We start from the raw sequence: 20,879 nt of genomic DNA on the forward strand, positions 1-20,879 counted from the left end.
CATCCTGACCTCTACAGATTGATTTATTTTGTTTGTTTGTTTCCATGTAAACCCATGTAGCCTGACTTTTGATAACTAGTGGAGTTCTACATACTCTTTCACTGCGATCTGAGGCTAAATTAACTCCTCCCTGACATGTGTTCTTTCCAATTGTCCTCCAATTTTATCAGGGGCACATTTATCTATTTGTCTGAGCAGGCCCAAGTTTCAGTCTTAGGACTACGCCCTTCTCCACTCTGTATCCTCATCCCCAACAAATTGCAGAAAAGCATGCTGTGGAATGTGGATTTTGGGAAAAAGTTTAACTTTGCCATCACAGTCCCAAACACTTACTAATTTCTAACCCCCTCCCAAGGACTTGAATATAAAGGCACAGAAATGTGACATTATTATCTCAGTAAACGTCCCCACAGGGATCAAGTTATTTGGAGATGGTACCAATGAGAAAAAAGTTAAATGTTCTATTACAGATTGAAAACATTCCCTGTTGAATTTCATAAAAAAGAAGGCAGTATTTCAGCTATGAAGTATAGACTTTGTATTAGATTGCTCTAATAACTTTCGAAGGGGAAGGAAGAGTGGTTTATCCATCTTTGGAGTTAGAAGCTTTGATATTGGTACAGGAGAAAAGACCTGGTCTAGGAGTGGAGAAACCTAATTTAGTTACTGCTTTGTCATTAACTATTTGGGGAACTTGGATTAGACATTGAACGCCTTTGGACCTCAACTCTCATATTCTTAAAATGAGGAAGTTGGATCTTCCCAAGGCTTCTCTCAGATCTAAAATTTCACTTTACAGTCAAGATTCGGCTCATTTTAAGGAACAGTTTAGTAGTGCCTACTATTTGAAAGCACCGTGCTAGATGCTAGGGACTTAAAGATAAATATAAGAAGATTCCTGCCCTCAAAGGTTCATAGTCTTGTGGATTATTAAAATGACGGGGTGATAGCTGCAGAATATTATGTAATCACCTAATTATACCTGTTTTACTATTCATACTACATGTGAGACTAAGGATGAGCTTAGTCCCTCAAGCTTGAGGCTGCAGTTGACTATCAAAAAGATCTGTATAAATTACTCTTTTAAGTGTGTTTTTATTTGAAAATAACCGTACTGATCTAACTGAAAGTGATGCTGAGAAACAACAAAGGGTAAACATTCTGTATAGTTTTTGTGGACACCACGAGCCAGGAAAGAGATGAGTGCTAGGGACAGAGCCGCGGGCAGACCGCTCAGTAGCTTAGTCATTACATACATTATTATCAGGTTTCCTGCAAATGAATCAATATAGTAAACCGGTACCTAAAACAAATTAATTTTAATTTGGGCTTATTTTAAATTTATTTTTTTATTTTTTTATTTTTTTTAAATTTTTATTTATTTATGATAGTCACACACAGAGAGAGAGAGAGAGGCAGAGACACAGGCAGAGGGAGAAGCAGGCTCCATGCACCGGGAGCCCGACGTGGGATTCGATCCCGGGTCTCCAGGATCGCGCCCTGGGCCAAAGGCAGGCGCCAAACCGCTGCGCCACCCAGGGATCCCCTTATTTTAAATTTAGAGGTGTTAGGAAGCAAACTCATTTCTGTGCAAAACAACAATGTGTCTCAGCCCTTGAAGTACCATGATCAATAAAAAACATACAAATATTATGCATATAAAATAATATGAATTTGTGTAGGATATATATAATTTATTATCTCCTAGATAGAGGATAGGTTGAAAGCATCAATGGGATAAAGAATGCAGGAGCAGCTCTCCTGTTCGAAGTAAGGGTGGGCTCTCTTAGAATTAGATCTGCCCTGGGGCACCTGGGTGGCTCAGTTGGTTAAGCAGATAGCCAAAGGCTGGGTGGTGATCTCCGCGTTTTGGGATTAGCCTGCAGGCATCAGGCATCATCAGGCTTCCTGCTCAGCAGGGGAGCCTGCTTCTCCCTCGCCCTCTGCCCACCCCCACCTTCCCTACCGTGTGGGATTGCTCTCTTTCAAAAAAAAAATAAAATAAAATAAAAAAAAAAGAAGAAAAGAAAAGAAAAGAAAAAAAGAGAAGTAGATCTGTCCAACAAGGAATGGTCTATTTCAGAGTCCAGAGGTAATTACCCATCTCTGGGAGGCCCAGCTGAGGAACTAGCAGGTTAAAGGTCACCCATATGGATGAGATTCTCGAGGAGAAACCTAAGGTCAGTTCTGAGATTCTATGATTAGGTAAAGGGATTCATAAACATTTGGATGATAGAAATATGATAGATATAAAATTATAAGCATATAATTTACCCCTGAGACATTAGGGATTAAGGGGGATAAGAGTGGACTACAATAGGAGTGGTGTGGGACAGAGGAACTGGTTTGGTCCTGTTCTTTCAGAATATCTTGGTTTTGGCGTGACACTTATCCCTTTGATTTGAAACCTAAATTTCAGAACGCTGAAACTCAAAAGCCTTGGGCTGAAGAAACCTAAAACCAAAGCGACTAATGTTTTGTTACCAGTTGTTTGTGGTGTAACCCATTCCTTGAGAGGGTGTAATGCCCTGGCTGTAGGCCTGGGCAGGGCCTAGGGATACAGGGTAATAAGGTAGGTGTCCTGTGATTGGGGGCTATCCTCCCCGGTATCTCCAAGTGTTACTCTGCTGCATTATGGTTAGAGTGTGATGAGTTGGTTGGAAGGCGTTGAGAAAAATGGTTGCAACTGGTGAAAATGGTGCGAATTCTTGCCTTAGGTCTTAAGAATTCCCTTAAATTAACAACTTGACACAGCAGCCCAACCGAGCCCCCCCCCCCCCCCCCCCCCCCAGCGTCAGTGAATCAGGTTCAGGCTGAGCCTCCTTGAGGCCTCGGCACCTCCCCTCTGGACTTACCAATGGGCCAGCCTGAGCCCCACGCTCGGAGCCCCACGCTCAGGCGCGGCCCTAACTCGCCGTGGGCGGGGCGTCCCCCGAGGTGCGTGCAGCCTCCGAAGCCTGCACAACAGCTCCCTCGTGACCCGGGGCGGGGGAAGAAGTGTGTGCATCCTGGAAGGGACGTGCATTTCGCAAACGGGGAGAGGAGGGGCTGCTGTACTTGCACGAGGCACGGGGATCTGCTCCCCACCCGAGGGTTTGCAGGAAACGAGGACTCGGCGATTCCTCGTCCAGTTTCCCGCGGTGGGAAACACCCAGCGGGAGACGTCCCAGCCCAAGTTGGGCGCGGACCGGGCTCCTGCTGAGAAGCGCCGCGGGGCGCGCGAGGCGAGTGGGGGCCCCAGGTCCGGGCGCGCCCCGCCCCGCCCCCCGTCCTCGCAGCGGGACACGCGCTGCCCCGACGGCGCTGGCGCCCCGCGGCTCCCCGCGGAACACCACGCGTGCTTTGTTTCAGAAGCCGACCCGTCCTTCTCGGTTGGTCTGCGGCTCCACCAATCCCGCCCGCGGCGGGGCGGGGCTTCAGGGTCAAGGTGGACCAGTTCCCCAGCCTCGCCCCTACACGCGCTCCCGGACCCCCGGGGCTGAGTGACATCAGCCGGGCCCAACCCGCGGCCCCAGCCCGTGGCCTCCGCCGGGGGCGGTGCGCGGACGCGGCGCCCGGGCCAATCGCCGGGGCCCTGCGGGGCGGGGCCTCCCTGCCGGGCCCGGACCGGCGCCCTCCGCTCGCCCTTCGCCCAATGGGAAGCGCGGGGGGGCGGGCCCCCGGCCGGAGCTCGGCCAATGGCTGGAGCCGAGGGGGGCGGGCCCGGAGTGCTGGCGGCTGGTCCTCCGCTCCGAGCCGAGGTGCGGCGAGCCGGTGGGGGGACCGCGAGGCGAGCGCGGGAGCCGGGGCGGCGAGCGGGGTGTGAGCTGCCCGAAAATGCACTCGGATGCCGCCGCTGTCAGTGAGTAACGGGGGCGAGCGGGCCGCGGCCGGCGGCGGCCGACACTCTCCGCTCCGCTCCCGCAGTCCCCGCCCCGCGCCTCCTGTCCCGAAACGCGCCCGGAGCCCCTGCCCGGGAGCCACCCCTTCCCCTCCCGGGGCCGGGGCGGGCGGTGACGCTGCGGGCGGCGCGGGGCGGGGGCGGGGGCGGGGGCGGGCGGGGGGAAGGGGCCGGCCTGAGGGGGAGGGCGGGGGGAGGGGGTGGGGACTGGCTCCCTTTCAGTGTTGGGGGCAGGGGGGGCGGGACGTGCGATGCAGGGCTGGGACCGGAGTGCCCGGGGTGAATGGAGGTGGAGGCGGCGGCGGGCGCTGGCGGGCAGGGCCGGGGGTGGCACCGGCGCGGGCAGGGGGAGCGGGAGCGAGCGGCGGGGCGCAGGGGTGAGGATTTCCTGGGGGCTGAGCGGTGCGGGCGGCTCCGTGAGAAAGGCGGGTGAGTGCGAGGGGAGCGCGGGGGCGGGGACAATGGGAAGAAGGGCTGGATGGCGGGGGCGGGGGGAACAATGCGGTGGGGGAACGGGGGCAGCGGCCGAGCGGGGCAGGGGGACGGGGGGCGGGCACCGAGGCGAGGGCCGGTGTAACGGGAGGGCTCGGGGTGCGATGGGATAGTTGGGGCGTCCGGCGGGCGGGAGAGGCGTCGGGAGGGTGGGGGGGTAACTGGGAGTGGTGAGAGGGGGCAGGCGTCGGGTTTTAATAGGATTGAGCAGGTGTTGGGGAGTGAGGGGAGAGGGAGGCGGGGAGGCTCTGGGGTGCAGGATGGGGGCAGGGGTAGGGGAGGTGCGGTGGGGGTGCAGAGCTAGTTGGGAGGAGAGGGGGGTGGGGAGGGGCCAGGGCGGGGGGAGGACTGTCAAGTCCGGATTCGGTCCGCGCGGGGCTCGTGGGGGGGAAGGTGTGAGACTGTTTCCTGGGAGGTGGTCCCTGCCCCCGACCCAGACGGGGTCCTTGGAAGGGGGAGCCCTGAGCTTCGGGGTGTGGGGCGCGGAGGGGGCGGGGCCGCGGCGGAGGGGGCGGGGAGGTGCCCTGAGGTTGGCGCTGGCCGCGGTTCCCCCAGAGCGGCGGGAAGCGAGGTCAGCGCTGGCGCGGGCTCCGGCTGCGGGACCGGGAGGCGGGGCCGGGGCGCGGGCTGCGGGTTCTCCGCGGCGGGGTCGGGAGGGGTCGGGCCCTGCAGACCGGGGGTGTGTGTGTGTGTGCGCGGGGGGGGAGGTTTGCGCAGGGGAGGTGTTGGGGTCCCAGGCAGTCCGTGGGTTTGGCAGCCTGTGACGCAGTTGTCTAATTTCTGGTCGTCAGGTGTGGACGCTGGTGCTTGGGGACCCGCTTCCCTGCAGGGAGGGCCGGGCCCGAAGCCCCGCGCCGCGGCCGCGGGGCGCGACCTCGGCCAGGCTTGCGGGGAGGACGCGTTAGGGGTTTCCTTTAGGGTCTGGCTCCGGTGGCCGGGTGTGAAGGGGAAAGGCGGTCGCGCGGCATTCTGGGACTTGTAGTCCGCGCCGCGCGGGGCCGCGGTTGGGTTGGGTGCACGTGGGTAACTGTGGAAACGAGTCCCAGAATGCCGCGCGCCGCTCGCAGCCTCCCGGCGCCGCGAACTCGTGCGTTCTCCCCCGCGGACCGCGCGAGCCCCGGGAGCCCCTCTGGTCCCCCGGGCGCGGGCGCGGGGCGGGTCCCCGGACCTCCTCCTGCGTCGGCGGGCGGGGAGGACCGAGCCCAGCGCGGCGCTTCCGCGCCGGGGCTCTTGCCTCTCGGGGGCTTACCCCGCCTGCCTGCGGCGGTGGCCGTGTCCGCGGGGTGAACGCTCGGTCCTCCGCCGTCCGGCGCAGCGGGTTGCAGGCGCGGAGGCGCGGCGCGGCCCGGGCTGATTCGGACGCGGGGGTCGGGTGGCTCCGGCGTCCGTGACCCCCGGGGGGCGGGGCTGGGGGCGCGGGGGACTCCCGTGCGCGCGCCGTGAAGACCGTCTAGATGGTGTGCGCGGGTGTTTCCTGGGCCGCGTGGACCGCCCGGCGCCGGGACTCTGTGGGAGAAGATGGTCTAGAAGTGAGTGACGGAGGGTGGAGCCGTGCCCACTCGGAAGGCCCGCGTGAGGGGAGCGGAGGGCTGGGAGAGGCCTGCGTGGGAGGCGAATGAGGGTAGCAGAAGGTAAACGGGGGGGGGGGGGGCTGGAGAGGTTCTCCTGGTGGTTTTTTTTTTTTGCTCTTAGCTGCAGCTGTGATGCCTTTCCCTCTGCCTCTCTACCACTGGAGCCCACCTTCCCGGCTGTAGGGCCCCAGCGCCTCCTCCCAGGCCATTGCCGTCCCCTCCCGTTTGTGGGCTGAGTCTGTGCCTTACAGAACGTGCAATGTGAGGGCAGTAAGATGAGCTGGGGAGGACGGACTGGTTCTGTGTCATCTCTCAGGTCTTGATGAAACTTGTGGCGGTCGGTTGCATAGTCCCAAGGAGGATATTCTAAGGATCCTAATGATGCTGTTTTACCAAAAGGTCCTAAGATTTGGAAGCTTTTTAGTATATATACATATATACATGTATATGCTGAACTTGCATACTTGATTAAGTGGTTGATGGTTAAATAATGGCTCAAAAATCGGGCAATGGATTTTTTTTTTTTTTTTTTTTTGCAGGAAAAAATTTCTCTTACATTTCATTGATCTTACAATGAAATGTTCAGGAAGCCCTTTGTGATATGTAAATATGTAATACGGACATGTTTTTTAAAATACACGCTTAATGCTAGAATTTGTTCACATGAAGGGTAAAGTGTACAAGGTTGGAAGCAAGAGTTATGATTGGCTTCAAGACGGTGTTTTAAAGAAAATATTAGGCTAGTCATTTCTTTCCCTTTTTTATTTTTGTTACATCCCAAAGGGCAGGTGCCCTTTACACACAGAGCCCCTCTCTCCTCCAGGCCCTCCCCCAACCCTAGGTTTCTAAACATGATCAGTTTAGACTTTATGCTGTGGATTTTAGGTTCCTCTGATTTTTGACCTTGGAGTGGTCTTTTTTCTTTTTTTTTTTTTTAATTAAGAGTTTTTGTATTTTTTTAAAGCTTTATTTATTTATTTATTCATGAGAAATACAGAGAGAGAGGGGCAGAGGCACAGGCAGAGGGAGAAGCAGGCTCTCCACATAGGGAGCCCGATGTGGGACTTGATCCCAGGACTCTGGGATCACACCCTGAGCCAAAGGCAGATGCTCAACCACTGAGCCACCCAGATGCCCCTTTTCCTCTGTTCTGTATTGGAAAGGATTTTTAAGTTATCTTGTCTATAACATAACATTGCCAGAAAAGAAAGTCTCCCTCATTTTCTCTGCCTCAGAGGACGTCTGTACATTTACTCTTTCCTTCCTCTGTTCCTGCCTCCAAGAAGTGCCCCATCGATACTTGATCACACTTTTTTTTTCAAATGTTATTTATCATTACATCCCTTTCTGTTTTTATCTTTAGCTGCTCCCAGCAGCTCTTAAAGCATACTACTTTCTTTCTTTCTAATATGTGTTTTGCATTTTCTCATCTCAATAATAATCTTGTTAACTCAGCAGGATAAAAAACTACCTGTCAGAAACTGACCTCATGATTTGACCAGTATAGTATCAATTATTGGCAAGTTAACAATACACAACTAAAAATGGCATAAATAATAGAACTTTTTATTGTCCAGTAGCAAGAAGTATAGAGAGTAGATGGTTTGTAAGGCTGGTGCAGTGTCTGAAATCATTCAGACTGTGTTTCATTCAGTGTTTGAAGACTCTAGGCTCTTTGCATCCTTTTATTCCTCTGTTTTTAGTGTTTGGCTTATGGAAAGCCTCAGGCTCATTGCTTCATGTTGGCAGTGTGGTTGCTGCAGCCCCAGACATCAAGCCTGTGTTAGGGAAGGAAGATGTTTTCTTGTAATTCCCTCTTAGCAGGGAGGAGTCTTCTAGAAGGTCACCTTGGAGACTTCCCCATCAGTGTCTTGGGTAGAACTGATTTCATGGCACTGCTCCTTGTAAGGAAGGTTGAAAAAGTGAAAGTCTGGCATTTTTCAGCTTCTTTTGTGAGATGTGGCCTTTGCTAGGGTGGAACAGTGAGGAGAATGCTCTGGGTTGGCAGCCCACAGGTTGTATTCCTGAGCCAGCTACTTTGTCCAGCTATCTCTGGCTTGGTCTCAACCTTTTTTAAATCTGTTGATTTATTTTTTTCTCATTTGAAAATAATTAAAGGTGACGTGCTAAGTATAGATAAAAGCCTGCGAAAAGAAGGGAAATAGGGGCACCTGGGTGGCTCAGTCAGTTAAGTGTGCGACCCTTGATTTCGGCTCAGGTCATGATCTCCGGATCTGATCGGATCTGATCCTGCGGTTGAGCCCAGGGTCAGGCTCCACACTCAGCAGGGAGTCTGCTTGGGATTCCCTCTCTCCCTCTCAAATAAATAAATAAGAGAAGGAAGATAAATTGTAGATTTGCAGGCTGCACATAAATGCTTGCCGTAGGTTACAAATAGGCCATTTATTTGGCTCTGAGCTTCCTGGTAGTAGTCAAAACAAAGAGGAAAAAAGGCTAATTAATTTTATTCATTTAGTTAATGAAGCTCCAGTTCATGTAATAACCCAGGGTGGAAACTTAAGCATTTCTCATCCTCTGTTTTCTTGGCTGGTGGTAAGAGAGACACTGCATCGCCTCCCATGCTTTATGGAACTCTTTCCTACTGTCATCGTCCTGGGTCTGACCTGTCTTTTCTTATGTTGTCATGAAATTCAGAGCTTTTGCCAGCCTCATCCTCCTCTTTGTCCCCTTGGTTACCAGGTACATCATCTTTGTCCTTAGGATTCCCTTACACAAAACCTCGAGGGCTCCCGTTTGCTTAAAGGAAATATAGACTTCTCCACACATGGGGTAGAGTCAGCTAGTGGGGTTAAGCTCAGTTTGTCGTCGTTGTCCCCCCCCCCCCCGGCAGACTACTACCTCCTTGCCCGCTGCCTCAGTGCTATTTCTGGGGAATTGTTCTCTTCTGGGTTCCTCTTCCCTCTCTTCCCACTCTCGCCCTCCGTTGACTCTCCGAACTGTGGTTTGCCTCGGTTCTCAGTTCTGCCTAATTTAACAATAGCTGCATGTTGACTTATTTGTCCTCTCCCCAATTAGATTATTACCCCCTTGAGACCTGGGACTGTCTTACTTAGTGTCCACTTTATCATCCATGATGGCCTACACAAAGTAGGCCCTCAAAGAGGGATTGAATTGCACTTAAATGGTCAACTGTTAAATAGTGAATTATCTGGAAAATTTTAATTCTCCCTCCTGCTATTCAGCGTGCTTCCGAGTCGTCTTTCATTGTCTTGGGATTTTTCTTCAGGGAGTACAAACTCCCTCTTACTCATTCTGTCTTGTTTTTGGACGAAGTCAGCCATAAGCAAACCAATTTAAATAATATTTCTCTTTAAATACATGCAGATGTCAGTTCTGAAGACTGTGGCGTGGAGAAATTGTCTGGGAGAAAGTAAAATGCTGGTGATGTGCTAACGGGCCAGGAGTCTGCGTGTGAAAATGCATGCTTCCATTTCAGATCTGGTGTGTCAGTCTTGTGAAGATAAGGCTAAGGCAGGACTTGACAGGTCTGACATTACCCCTTTTTGTTTTATGACCAGATTCTGGTCCTTAGGGTTTGTTTCATAATGTTAACTATACGTTGAGCTCACTGGAAGGCTTTCTTCATTTAGAAATTAAACGTTGTTAGTTGGAGGTGAATTTTCTGATTGTCTGACATTAATGCGGATATCTTTTTATAGTTGGTCATCTTGAATTAGTGTTAATAGCTTTTCATAGCTTGTTCTTTTTTCTTATTCTGAGATTCAGGTTAGGAGAAGGACCTCTTGAGAATTATTCTTTTAAGCAATAGCTGCATGTTAAGCAAACATACATTTAAAAAATATGCTTTAAGTAGAAAAAGATACTGAAATGCATTAGATAGAATCCTGTCTTTTAGCAATCGTCGCGGTACTGTTTCAGATCTAAGGATTTGTGTCCTTTATTCTAGTGAAGTATTTGCTATTCCAGGTTTGAATTATTTTTCTTTTAATTAGAAAACACTCTTAATGAGTCATTTTCAATTTAGGAAGGTAGGTCTTTGAAATTAAGTGGTATACTAAGTACAACACTAAATGGTATGAAAAAGACCCCCGCCCTCCCCAAATAGCGTTACCTCTGGATAGGATTCTTTTTATGTCTCTCTTTGAGGATTTTTTTTTTTTTGTAAATATTTTTTTTTGGAACCCTTTTATTACCTGCTGGCCTGTATCACTAGTATTCCCGGAGGTGGCGTGTCATCCATTTGTTTTTATGGTGGGCATTGTCAGTCTTCAAGGGCCCTGGCTGTTTCTCTGTGTGGGAAATGCCCACCTTTGCAGGCAGGGCCGCTCAGAGACACCCACCGGAGTGTGACTCTGAAGCTGGAGGTGAGTGTTGGACAGAAGCTGGGGGTACCTGGAGGCCATTGGGGAGGGTGGATGGTGGGGGCAGCTGCCAGCTGTGGTCGCAGGGGCCAGGACAGTTCAGGCTGTGTCAGTGTGCTCTGCTCCAAGCCCTCGAGTTGTGTGGCTTGGTTTTCTGGGTGGCCTAGATCTGTGAATTACCCGATGGCCCTTTAAAAATGAAATCCCTGTGCTTTTACATTGGCTAGTTGGTTTCTGAGGCTGGAAACTAAGAGTTCTGATCAGTATAGCATCCATACCTGGCACTGGTCAGTACGTGCAGAGGCGCGTGTGGAGAAGGGCAGTGATGGGCCTGACCTGACTCTAGAGTCGCGGCCAGAGGTTACCCAAAGGACGGAAGAGGGGGCACATCGTCGGTGTCACTTGTGGGCGCTGCCTTGCCGGTGGTCAGGTGGGCTCTGAGCCGCACGGCAGCCACCCTGCTGGACCTCGTTAGAGCTCTTCACTGCTTGTCTTTCCAGTCACCTCTTTGTCCTAAAAAGAGATAGAGAGAGAGAGAGAGAGAGAGAGAGAGAGAGAGAAAGGTGTGATGCTCAGGAGCTAACGCATAACTTCTGTTGCGTCTTTTTGGATCTAATTTGGGAGTATTTGCTATGGAAATATTATTTGTGGCTTTTTTGGGGTAGACTAATTAGTTAAAATTCCTGATAGTCTTTATTGCTTTTTTAGTTATTTATAATCATATACACAATATAAAATTGTACCTTTTTTAAGTGTGTAACTTGATCAGTTTGGATACATATCTCTAGCGGTGTAACCACTACTAAAATTAAGATACAGAACATTTTCATTTCCCCCAAAAGTTCCCTTGTGCCCCCTCGCAGGCCGTATTTCACCACCTCCTACCACAATCTTTGGCTTTTAATACATTTCACCTTGGACCGTGTCCACGTTAGTTGATGATTTGTCATTTTGCTGTTCGTGGGGGATATTACAGTATAAAAAGGTGTGATGAATCTCCCTCCCCTTTTTAAAAACTGAATTATTAAATCCAAAGAAAAACTATCGGTGCTATATAAATTATAAATCTGGTAATGATTTACCACATGGGACTATCTGGACTGAAATGACTTGTTCTTTTGAAGTTTTCCAGTGGATGGCTGTTCTGTATGGCCCAAAGGTACCAGTGCTAGGATTTGCTCCATGGATGTGATGATGTCTTTTAATTGTTATCTAGGTCAGGTTGGGAGACAGGAAGGCATGAGAGGTAAGTGTGGGCCTTCGAGTCAGAGTGCCTAGATTCAGATCCTTGCTCTGTTAGGTATTAGCTGTGTGACAGTGGGCAAGTTACTCCTCAGCTACCGTGTGCACGTCAGTGGTCCTCCCGCATAAGGCATACCGACCGCAGAGTAGGGCTTGTTTGGTCCTCAGTGGTGATTGAGCATTTACCACATACGAGGCCCTTCCTCGTCTCCCATGCAGTTCTGATTCCAGCAAAGGGCAGGGAGGCAAATAAGCAGGTAGACCGGATAGTGTGTCAGATGGTTGTGAGTTCTGTAGGTAAGGAATACAGCAGGGGGTGGGGCACGCAGACGTGTGGGCCAGGGGAGAGCAGTGGAGGGTGCTGTGGATTTGAATAGCGGGGGTCAGGTTTTAAGACCTGCTGGGACTGAGGGGCATTCCAGGCTGTGGGAAGGTGAAAGCAGAAGCTCTGAGCGGGAGCAGGCCTGGAATAGGAATTGCAAAGACGCTGGTGTGCTTGGGGTGGAGATGGGGGCTGGGCAGGGAGAAAGAAGCAGGAGGCAAGATCGGAGCCATCCCACAGATTAAATGACATAAAACATAGTTTGGAGAGGTGCTTGGCCCTTTCTTCTGATTTTATGGCTAACAGTTGCTGTGTAACGACGTTGTCCTCATTAGGCTTTGGAAGGAGACCCCTCTTTTTTTTTAAGATTTCATTTGTTCATGAGAGGCACAGAGAGGCAGAGACACAGGCAGAGGGAGAAGCAGGCTCCCTGCGGGGAGCCCGACGTGGGACTCGATCCCAGGACCCTGGGAACACAACTTGAGCGGAAGGCAGACGCTCAACCACTGAGCCCCCTGGGGGGCCCTGAAAGGAGACCCTGGAGAGGAAGAGAGGTTATCAGAAAGAACCAAGTGGGGCTTTCCCTCACTTAGCCAGTCATCAAACATTTGAGGGGTTCTCGTTGCCAGGTGGGGGCTTCTTCCTTAGGTGTAGTGGTGCAGGCCCAGAGGTACCGGACAGGTGACATGTGGCACCACGGCAGCTACGTCCATTGGATGCCCTGGGTGCTCTAGAAACAAAGGGGAAGCCGTTAAAATTCGACTTCATGGAAGGGTTAGTTTGCACCCCGTGGGGTTCACTTTTCAAATTGTCCCATGTGAAGAAAAAGGTCTAGGTGTGCCTGGATTGGAGGGGCCTGCGGTGGGAGGGTGCTTTCCCAGCCCAGGGGGTGGAGGGGACCCAGGGGACAGCATGGGTGAGAGCATGGAGGATGGGAGTTCGGTAGGCCTGGGGTGTGGGGGACGGGGCAGGGCTGGGTGGCGAGGGGGTACCAGGGAGAGCTTGTGAGTAGGCCGGGAAGGGGAGGATGGGAGCAGGAGATCCCAGAAGGTGGGGCCCGGGGAGAGAGGAGGAACAAGGGTGGGAAGGGGCTGAGGATTGCTGATGACTGGGCTGTCAGCACCCCCATTTTACAGATGAGAAAGTTGAGGTGCGGAGAGGTTAATTCCTTTTCTCCAGGTCACGCAGCCTCTGTGTGGTGCATTGAGACTTGCACGTAGGCCTCCATACTCCAGGGTCTGGGGGCGCCACCGCCACCAGGCTTATACTACTCCGGTGCCGCTTCGGCTTGGTTCTTAGGGCGGCCCTGCAGGTACATCGGGATTCCCTGTTTCCTCTTTGGCCCGTGAACCGGGACGCGCGGCACTGCTTCTGATCTGATCAGCTCCGCTTTGCTGTTGGTTCTTTTGTTCTTGGAATGGGTCCAGCAGCATCAGGATGTGGGAGGAACTCCTCCTCTCCCAGCGCTCCTGTCCCCTCATTTCTGCCGCCTTCCTCTCAATGACAGCAGGCATTTAAAAACTGATTCTGACGGGGGAGCTGATTATGGCAAAGAAAAGTACTGCACACCTTTTCTTAACTCACTAATGAAACCGTCAGTTTAGTCTTCTTACATCTTACTCTAAATAGATAGGTGTTAACTACTTCCTAAATATGCTTTTCACGTTATTTTTAAATACGGGACATACAATGTTGCAGAAAAGCGAGAAAACGTAAAAGTTACCTCTTGGGGTGCCTGGGGGCTGCAGTCAGTTGGGACCTGCTTCTTGGTTTGGCTCAGGTGGCGATCCCGGGTTGTGAGCTCGAACCCTGTGTTGAGCTGTGCGCTCAGTAGGAGTCTCCTTAAGATTCTCCCCCTGGCGCTCTCCCCACTCGTGTGGGTGCTCGCTCCCTTTCTCTCGGACTCTCTCAAATAAAATAATCTTACCCCAAAAAACAAACAAAAAACTCCTTTACCTTATAGTAGAGCTACTAACATGTTTTTGTGTAACATCTTTGAAATTCTATTCTTTTCTTTTTTAAAGATTTTATTTACTTATTCATGGGAAACAGAGAGAGAGAGAGGGAGAAAGGGAGGGGGAGAGACACAGGCAGAGGGAGCAGCAGGCTCTATGCAGGGAGCCCCACGTGGGACTCAATCCTGGGTCCCCAGGGTCACGCCCTGGGCTGAAGGCGGTGCTAAATCGCTGGGCCACTGGGGCTGCCCCATGAAGTTATTTTCTTTTTTCCGCCCCCATAGTTGAGATTGTCTTTCTCAATCCCTTTAATGCCATTCCCAACAATTAGACCACAAATTATTTGCTCTTAATTAAACAGGAAGCTGAGAAGGATGGTTGTACATTCAAGTCCAGACAACTGGCTCTCAATGTCATACTCGTAGTTTTTTATTTTATTTTAAAGATTTTATTTATTTATTCATGAGACACACAGAGGGAGAGGCAGAGACACAGGCAGAGGGAAAAGCAGGCTCCCTGCGGGGAGCCCAACGTGGGACCCGGGGTCCCTGGATCGAGTCCCGGGCATTTAAAAACTGATTTCTTCGGCCCTGAGCTGAAGGTAGGTGCTCAACCTCTGAGCCCTCCAGGTGCCCTGACGTCATAACTTTTAAAGACCCGTCACCTTGTCATCCCCTCTGCCTTGTCTTTACTTTTTCATCTTCTGGGTTCGGTGTGTCTTAGCCTCTTCTAGGTGCTAATACTACCGGGGGGTGAACCAGTGAACCCTCAGGGGCGCCTGGGTGTGGGCCCACCCCGTGCTCAGGGCTTGGCAGGCAGCGCTTCAGTCCATGCGAAGGGGGGCCCGTCGCTGCAGCTGTCCGGATGAGGACGCTAAGGCACAGGCAGCTGGGGCAACAGGCAGGGTCGCTCAGCTGGAATGTCCCAGAGCTGTGACTGTAGCCCACGCCCTTCCAATGCCAGCGCATCAGGACTCTGGTGACATTAGTGAGACCAGAGGACGGTTTTCACTCTGAACTGTCCAGTGATCTGTGCTCCTGGGTGCGTGGGGCGGGGCACAGGGCGGGTCTAGGGCCCCTTGCACCTTGTCACAGCTGGAGGGCAGCACACAGGGTGCCCTGCAGTGGCCGGCTCCTGAGAGGGCCCCCACAGGTGCAGGCTGTGGTGGGGGGGCTGGGTGCAGGCCGCCTCTGCCGGGCAGGCGGGTGGCTTCTCCTCGCAGCCTCTTTTATGGGGCCTGGGAGAGTTAGAAGGAGAAAGCCAGCGGCGGTTTGCTCGGACGGCTTCGATTTTGGATCTTGTGCTCCGTGAAAACGCTGAGTCACCTATGGTGCCCTGCTTCCCACCGCGATCAGCGCCCCCTCTCTGGGCCTCCTCTTCTGGCTTGTGTGCCCCCGAGTGGCCAGCACCTGCTGAGGCGGAGAATGACTTGAAGGCCTTCCTTTTGCTGTTTGGGGTCTTCTCGTATTCACCTGGCTTTTCAGTTTTACAATCTTTTCCCTGGATCTTGAGCTTTTTTTATTTTCCCACGTGCTGATGGGGTACCGGTGAATGAGTTGGATTCTGGTGTGTTCTGTGCCAAGCTTATTCCATTCCTTAGTAGGTTGCCTGCCCCAGCGGGTTGGGGACCGAGTCCGGGGTGGGGCTGGGACTCCCCTCTTTGGCTGCATATAGAACCATCTGGGCCACTGAGTGAGAAATCAATGACCCCACTCCCACTTTTATTTAATTGGCCTGCACTGGGGCCCTGGCCGCCTTTCTCAAGCCTCCCGGGTGATTCTGATGTGCAGCCACTGGATTAATTTTAAGAAGCTAAATTAGCGAGCAGGGTTCTGGTGTGGACAGTGGGGAAGAGGACACTGGGCGGCTCGCAGGCCATTTGCTCACTCCGGCACCCCAGCCGGCACCCAGGCCGTGCTTACCTTGTGCCGGACGCTGTTCCCAGCCGGTCCCATCACGGACTCATTCAGTCCTCACGGTGTCCCTGTGGGGCAGGCGCTGTTACCCATTTTATAAAGAAATTCCTATTTCTCATAAAGAAGGGCACATGTCGTCTGAAGCTGACCCACAAACCTAGCACACACATTAGAGCAATGAAATCTAAAGCTGCTGGGGGGTGGAGGTGCTGCTTTGGATAGGGAGTCAGGAGAGACCCGGCTGATGAGGTGTCATTTGAATAGCTAGTGAAGTCAGCGGCGAGGCTTTGTGAACACCAGGAGTCAGGGAGGCAGAGGGCATAGAAGACGCAAAGGCCCTGAGGTAGGAATTCACGTGAGTATTCAAGGAAGAGGGGGCTGGAATGGAGTGAGCAAGGATAATGGAATGAGATGACTTAGATCAGATCATGTACGGCCTTGTAAGGACTTGTTTAGGACTTTTTTTTTTTTCCTTTTTTCTTTTATGCTGCAGCAACAAATCCAAACTCTTGTTGATTGAAATTAAACGTTGTTACATGTTCTTTGTAAGCTGGCAGGGGTTTCCTCTTGACATCATTGGCCTCCTTCTGTCTGAAAGCCACGGGAAGGAGGGCTCCTGTTTGAGGAAAGGAGGAGTCAAGGCAAACCTAAAGAATACATTTCAGCTATCATATACCCTTGACTTTGACGACAAGAGTTTTTTCCTTTTTCCTTATCACTGAGTAAAGTTGACATTTCAGGGGAATGGGCCCCGTGACCTGTACCTTAGCCCCTGAGCATTCCATGCCGAACCCCAGTGTGAGAGACCCTAGCTCTGCTCTGCTAGATCATGTTCTGGTTCTGGCCCAGAAGCATTCAGGACAGATGCTGATTTTGATAACCTTTAATTTTTGTCTGATTTGGCTTCACTTTTTTGTCAATAACCTGGTCATTATTCTGTCCCTCCCCTCCCCAAGAGCCTCTACTGCTTTAGTTCATCATTTTCATTGTAATCAAGAAGCGTTTACTGAGTACCTATCTGTGCACAGTGCTGCATTAAAAACCTTTACACCGGGGTGGGGTGCCTGGTGGCTCAGCGGTTTGGTGCCTGCCTTTGGCCCAGAACATGATCCTGGAGTCCCACATCAAGCTCCCTGCATGGAGCTTCTCCCTCTGCCTATGTCTCTGCTTCTCTGTGTCTCTCATGAATAAATAAAATCTTAAAAAAACAACAACAACAAACCTTTACACCTAAGGGCATTGCTCACCGACGGGCCAACTAGAGCTTAGCTAATAATAAAATCCTTGTAGGGGCACCAGGGTGGCTCTGTCGGTTTAGCATCCCACTCTTGATATTGGCTCAGGACATGATCTCGGGGTCCTGGATTGGAACCTCATGTCAGGCTCTGTGCTCATCCTCTCCTTTTCCTGCAAGCATGTGCGCACGCTCTTCTTTTTCTCTAAAATAAATAAATCTTAAAAAATAAAATACTTTTACTGATTGTTAGTGCTCAGAAGAAAAGTGTACTTGAAATCAAAATAACATTGGTGGTGTTGGTAGTATCACCTGTGCACATTTTTTTCCCTTAAAAAAAAAAAAAGTGGTGGGGGAGCCTGGGTGGCACAGTGGGTTGAGTGTCTGACTCTTGCTTTCAGCTCAGGTCATGATCTCAGAGTCCTGGGATTGAGCCCCACGTAAGCTCAGTGTGAAGTCTGTTTAAAGTTTCTCCATTTCCCTCTGCTCCCCACCCCCCCGCAAAAATAAATAAATTTTTTTTTTAATCGGTAGGTTGTTTTAGATTTAGCCAGTTTTAGTAACTTTTAAGAAAATTTACTCTAAGTTTGTGTACTTCATTATTAACTTTGGGTGGGAAATGGTGTTGCTTTTTTTCCTTTTATGGAGCATGAAGATAGATCGGTTTTTGCTCCGATAAGAAATAAGCTAGAAGGGAGGAATGGGTTTTGGATTAGGAATTAGAAGTGAATCATTCCCAGCCTGGCCACAGCGAGCTGTGTGAGCCTGCCTGAGCCAGTAAAAGAATTGGACAAATGGACCTGAAACACTGAACTCCTCTTTCTCATCTCCTAAATACAGACAGTAATAGTGATTTTTTTCCTCCGAGTACAATCATATTTTGTATAGAGGTTAGTTCCTAAGTCCATCTGTAAGGTCAAAATCACCTGTCTTAGGAATATCACTGTCAGAAGGTGCCCTGCTGCGGGTTGTCTCAGATCAATCCAGCACAGCCGGTTCTTTCCTCCAGCACTGGAACGGATCTCTGGCTCTTCGGTGGCGCACCAGCTGAAGCAGCTGGCTTGCAAATTTAGGGACCATGTTTTATTGGAAAATACGTTTTTTAAATACTAGACTCATACAGTGTTGTGAGATGCACAAAGTATGATGGGCACGTGGAAACTGATTTGCGTGCCTGTCTCCAGCTCATGAAGTAGAATGAAGGGCCGGTACGGGACAACTGAAATATCTTGTCTTCTCCCCTCCTTTTCTCTTTTTTTTTGGGGGGGGGGGTGGGGGGACTGAATAAAGTTGACCTTGAGTGAGTTCAGTGTGGATATTCTGCTGCCCCACTGCCCACAGTGTAGGTCCTCTCTGCTTGTACTGCCACTGACTCATTAAGGCCCTAACCCTTCCCGGCCTCAGTCGTTTCCAGTAGTCTTTGCAAGAGGCCATTCCTTCCCAAGCCAGGCCACTCACTCACCATCTCCCCACCATACGTTGGCCTCGGAGAAATCCTAAAAAAAATGCCCGACTTCAACACTTGTGCAGCACCCAGCCTCACAGCAGTACTTCTCAAAGTTCCCCACCAGCATTGCGCCATAGCGGAGGTTCAGTGAATTAAATTGTACTCATGGGGTCCCAGCAGACATAGCTCGGGGTGTCTTATGCCATAATCACGTTTTTTGTGTTCATGTAACACATTACAGGGAGTTACTATTGAGTAGAGTTGATGCTGCTTGAGTGTGCCACGTTTATCTGGTTGATTTGCATACCCTCGGGTGGCCCAGTTGGAGGTACAAGGCCTTCGGAGATTAAACTGGTAAGCAGAGTTCGCAGGTTCTTCATTTTCTGACCTTTGCCTTCCTTATGAGTTTCCTCTTTGATCATGTTGCTCCTCAACATTTGAAGCTCACATGATGTGGATGCACTTGAAATGCCCTGAACTTATCGAAATTACGATTTGGTGCCTGTGTTTGCATCCATTCATTGGGCGTTTATTGAGCACCTATTATGTGCCAGGTATTGTTCTAGGTACAAGGGATACAGTAGTGGACAAGGCCACCAGGTCCTGGCTTCCATGAAGCTTACACTTCGATGGGACAGGAAGGTGACAAATCTGTGATATAAAGAAAAGAAAAAGGAAAGGAAAGCAAGGGAAGGTGATAGAGGTCAAAGAAGGGGTCCTGTTTGTTGTTCTGGCAACGGTGTGTAAGAAGGTGATACTTGAATGGCAACCTGGTAAAATGGGAGAGCAAGCCATGTTACCACCAGAGAGAAAGGGCTCAAGGCAAAACACGTGTCAAGGTCCTGAGGTAGGAGTGTGCTTGGAATATTCACACAACAGCGGGAGGCTCACTGTGGTTGAGGAGAGTAAGCAAGGAGGATGGGTAGGAGGTGACATGGGAGTAATGGGTAAAGGCAGAGCCTCCAGGGCCCTGTACCAAAGATAAGGGATTTTCTTTTGCCTTGAATGCCTTCCCCTTCCATCTGTAACTTGGTTGAGGTTGGAATTAACTTTAATCTGTTGCACATGCAAGCTCGTTGCCCCTCTGTTTACTGAATGGTCGTCTCTTCCTTGTTGATTGGAAATGCCATATCATATATTAATTGCATGTGTGTTTATACCTATGCACGTGCTTATCAGCTCTCTTCCATTGATTTGTCTTCTTGCACTTGTACCATTTTGTTGAAATTAATGTGCCTTTATACCAAACACTGGCAAATTATGGTCCACAGGGCCAAATTTGGCCTACCACTTAGATTTTATAAATAAAGTTTTATTGGAACACAGCTTTCCTCATTTGTTTATCTATTGTTTATGGCTGCTTTGAGCTATAATGGCCCAGCCCAGTAATTGCAACAGAGATGGCAAGGCCCACAAAGCTAAAAAATGTTTACGCCCTGGTCCTCTACAAAGAATTTACCGACCTCTGCTTTATACTATGGATCGCTATCTGATAGGGTACGTCCTTCCTCATTCTTCTTTTTCAACAATTTCTTGGCAGGGCCAGCATGTTTATTCTTTTAGATGAACTTTAGAATCAATCTGCCTGCCTCCCTTCCTTTTCTCCACCTCTTTTGGGGTGGAGATCTGGGAGGCAGGAAGAATAGGAATTTGATTGCATTTAATTTGTAGTTTGGTGCAAAGGGGAAGTGATTGCTTTACAATACCAGGTCTTTCCACTCCAGCGCTGTAATATCTCTGATATCCCTACAGTTATGTCTTTCAGGAAATTTTTATTGTTTTTTATGTGTATGTTACATATTTATTTATTCCTGTGTGTATTTAATTGCTTTTTGTTGCTGTTACAGTTGAGATCATCCTCCAGCTCTATTTTACAAGTGACTATGGTATGAAGGAAAGGATTTGATTTTTAAGAGTTTAAATTGTTTCTGACCTTCTTCTGGAAGTAAACTCCTATTTAGGACTGCTAATTTTAAAATTTGATTCTTTTGGTTGATGGTCATTGTCTGAACTTGCAGAATTGTTTCATTCCTAATATTTGTGTCTGTCTATATTGTGAAACCCTATGCTAGGGTAGTTTAGGGACATGGACTCCCCCCCACCCCCACACACTCAGTGTCATGGGGGTTGTGTGGGATTTCTTTTATTCTATGTAGGTCACAGCAAATGGTAATTTCAAAACAAAAAAAACAAAAACAAAAACCCAGGAAGCTTTATGTCCAGTCAACGTTTGTCGATTGTTTTAAGAATACCCAGAGTATAATTTAGGCAAGCTGTTTATTAAACAGTCCTTACTTTTTTGCAGAGCTAGTTTTTGCTTTCAATATAGGATATAGAGTTTGCATGTCACACAGGAGAGTGAAACCCAGTCACTGCTTTACTGTGGAGAGTCATTTGATCATGGAATAAAGGTGACTTAACCTAGCATTTATCCTTTGGAATTGAAATATGAGCAGAAGGAAATTTTTATGAATCAG

General features: G+C 50.1%; 1 protein-coding gene across 15 annotated transcripts in view; it reads left to right on the forward strand.

Annotated features, from left to right (window-relative positions):
- The first annotated feature begins 3,718 nt into the window (after positions 1–3,718).
- The window catches only part of DCUN1D4 (defective in cullin neddylation 1 domain containing 4), a 71,174-nt gene continuing 54,013 nt past the window's right edge, over positions 3,719–20,879 (forward strand). For 5 of the 15 annotated variants that reach the window (XM_041724785.1, XM_041724789.1, XM_041724787.1 and 2 more), the window contains exon 1: positions 3,719–3,841. In XM_041724785.1, coding sequence (XP_041580719.1) covers positions 3,817–3,841 — 25 coding nt within the window. In that variant the 5' untranslated portion in view covers positions 3,719–3,816. Of the gene's footprint in view, positions 3,842–4,188; positions 4,310–4,743; positions 5,902–5,975; positions 6,004–18,643; positions 18,757–20,879 lie in introns of those variants that run through there. The other 10 variants (XM_041724796.1, XM_041724797.1, XM_041724795.1 and 7 more) reach the window with 9 other exon arrangements.

This window comes from Vulpes lagopus, chromosome 12 (assembly GCF_018345385.1).
Source record: "Vulpes lagopus strain Blue_001 chromosome 12, ASM1834538v1, whole genome shotgun sequence".
In the NCBI taxonomy this organism is placed as follows: Eukaryota; Metazoa; Chordata; class Mammalia; order Carnivora; family Canidae; genus Vulpes; species Vulpes lagopus.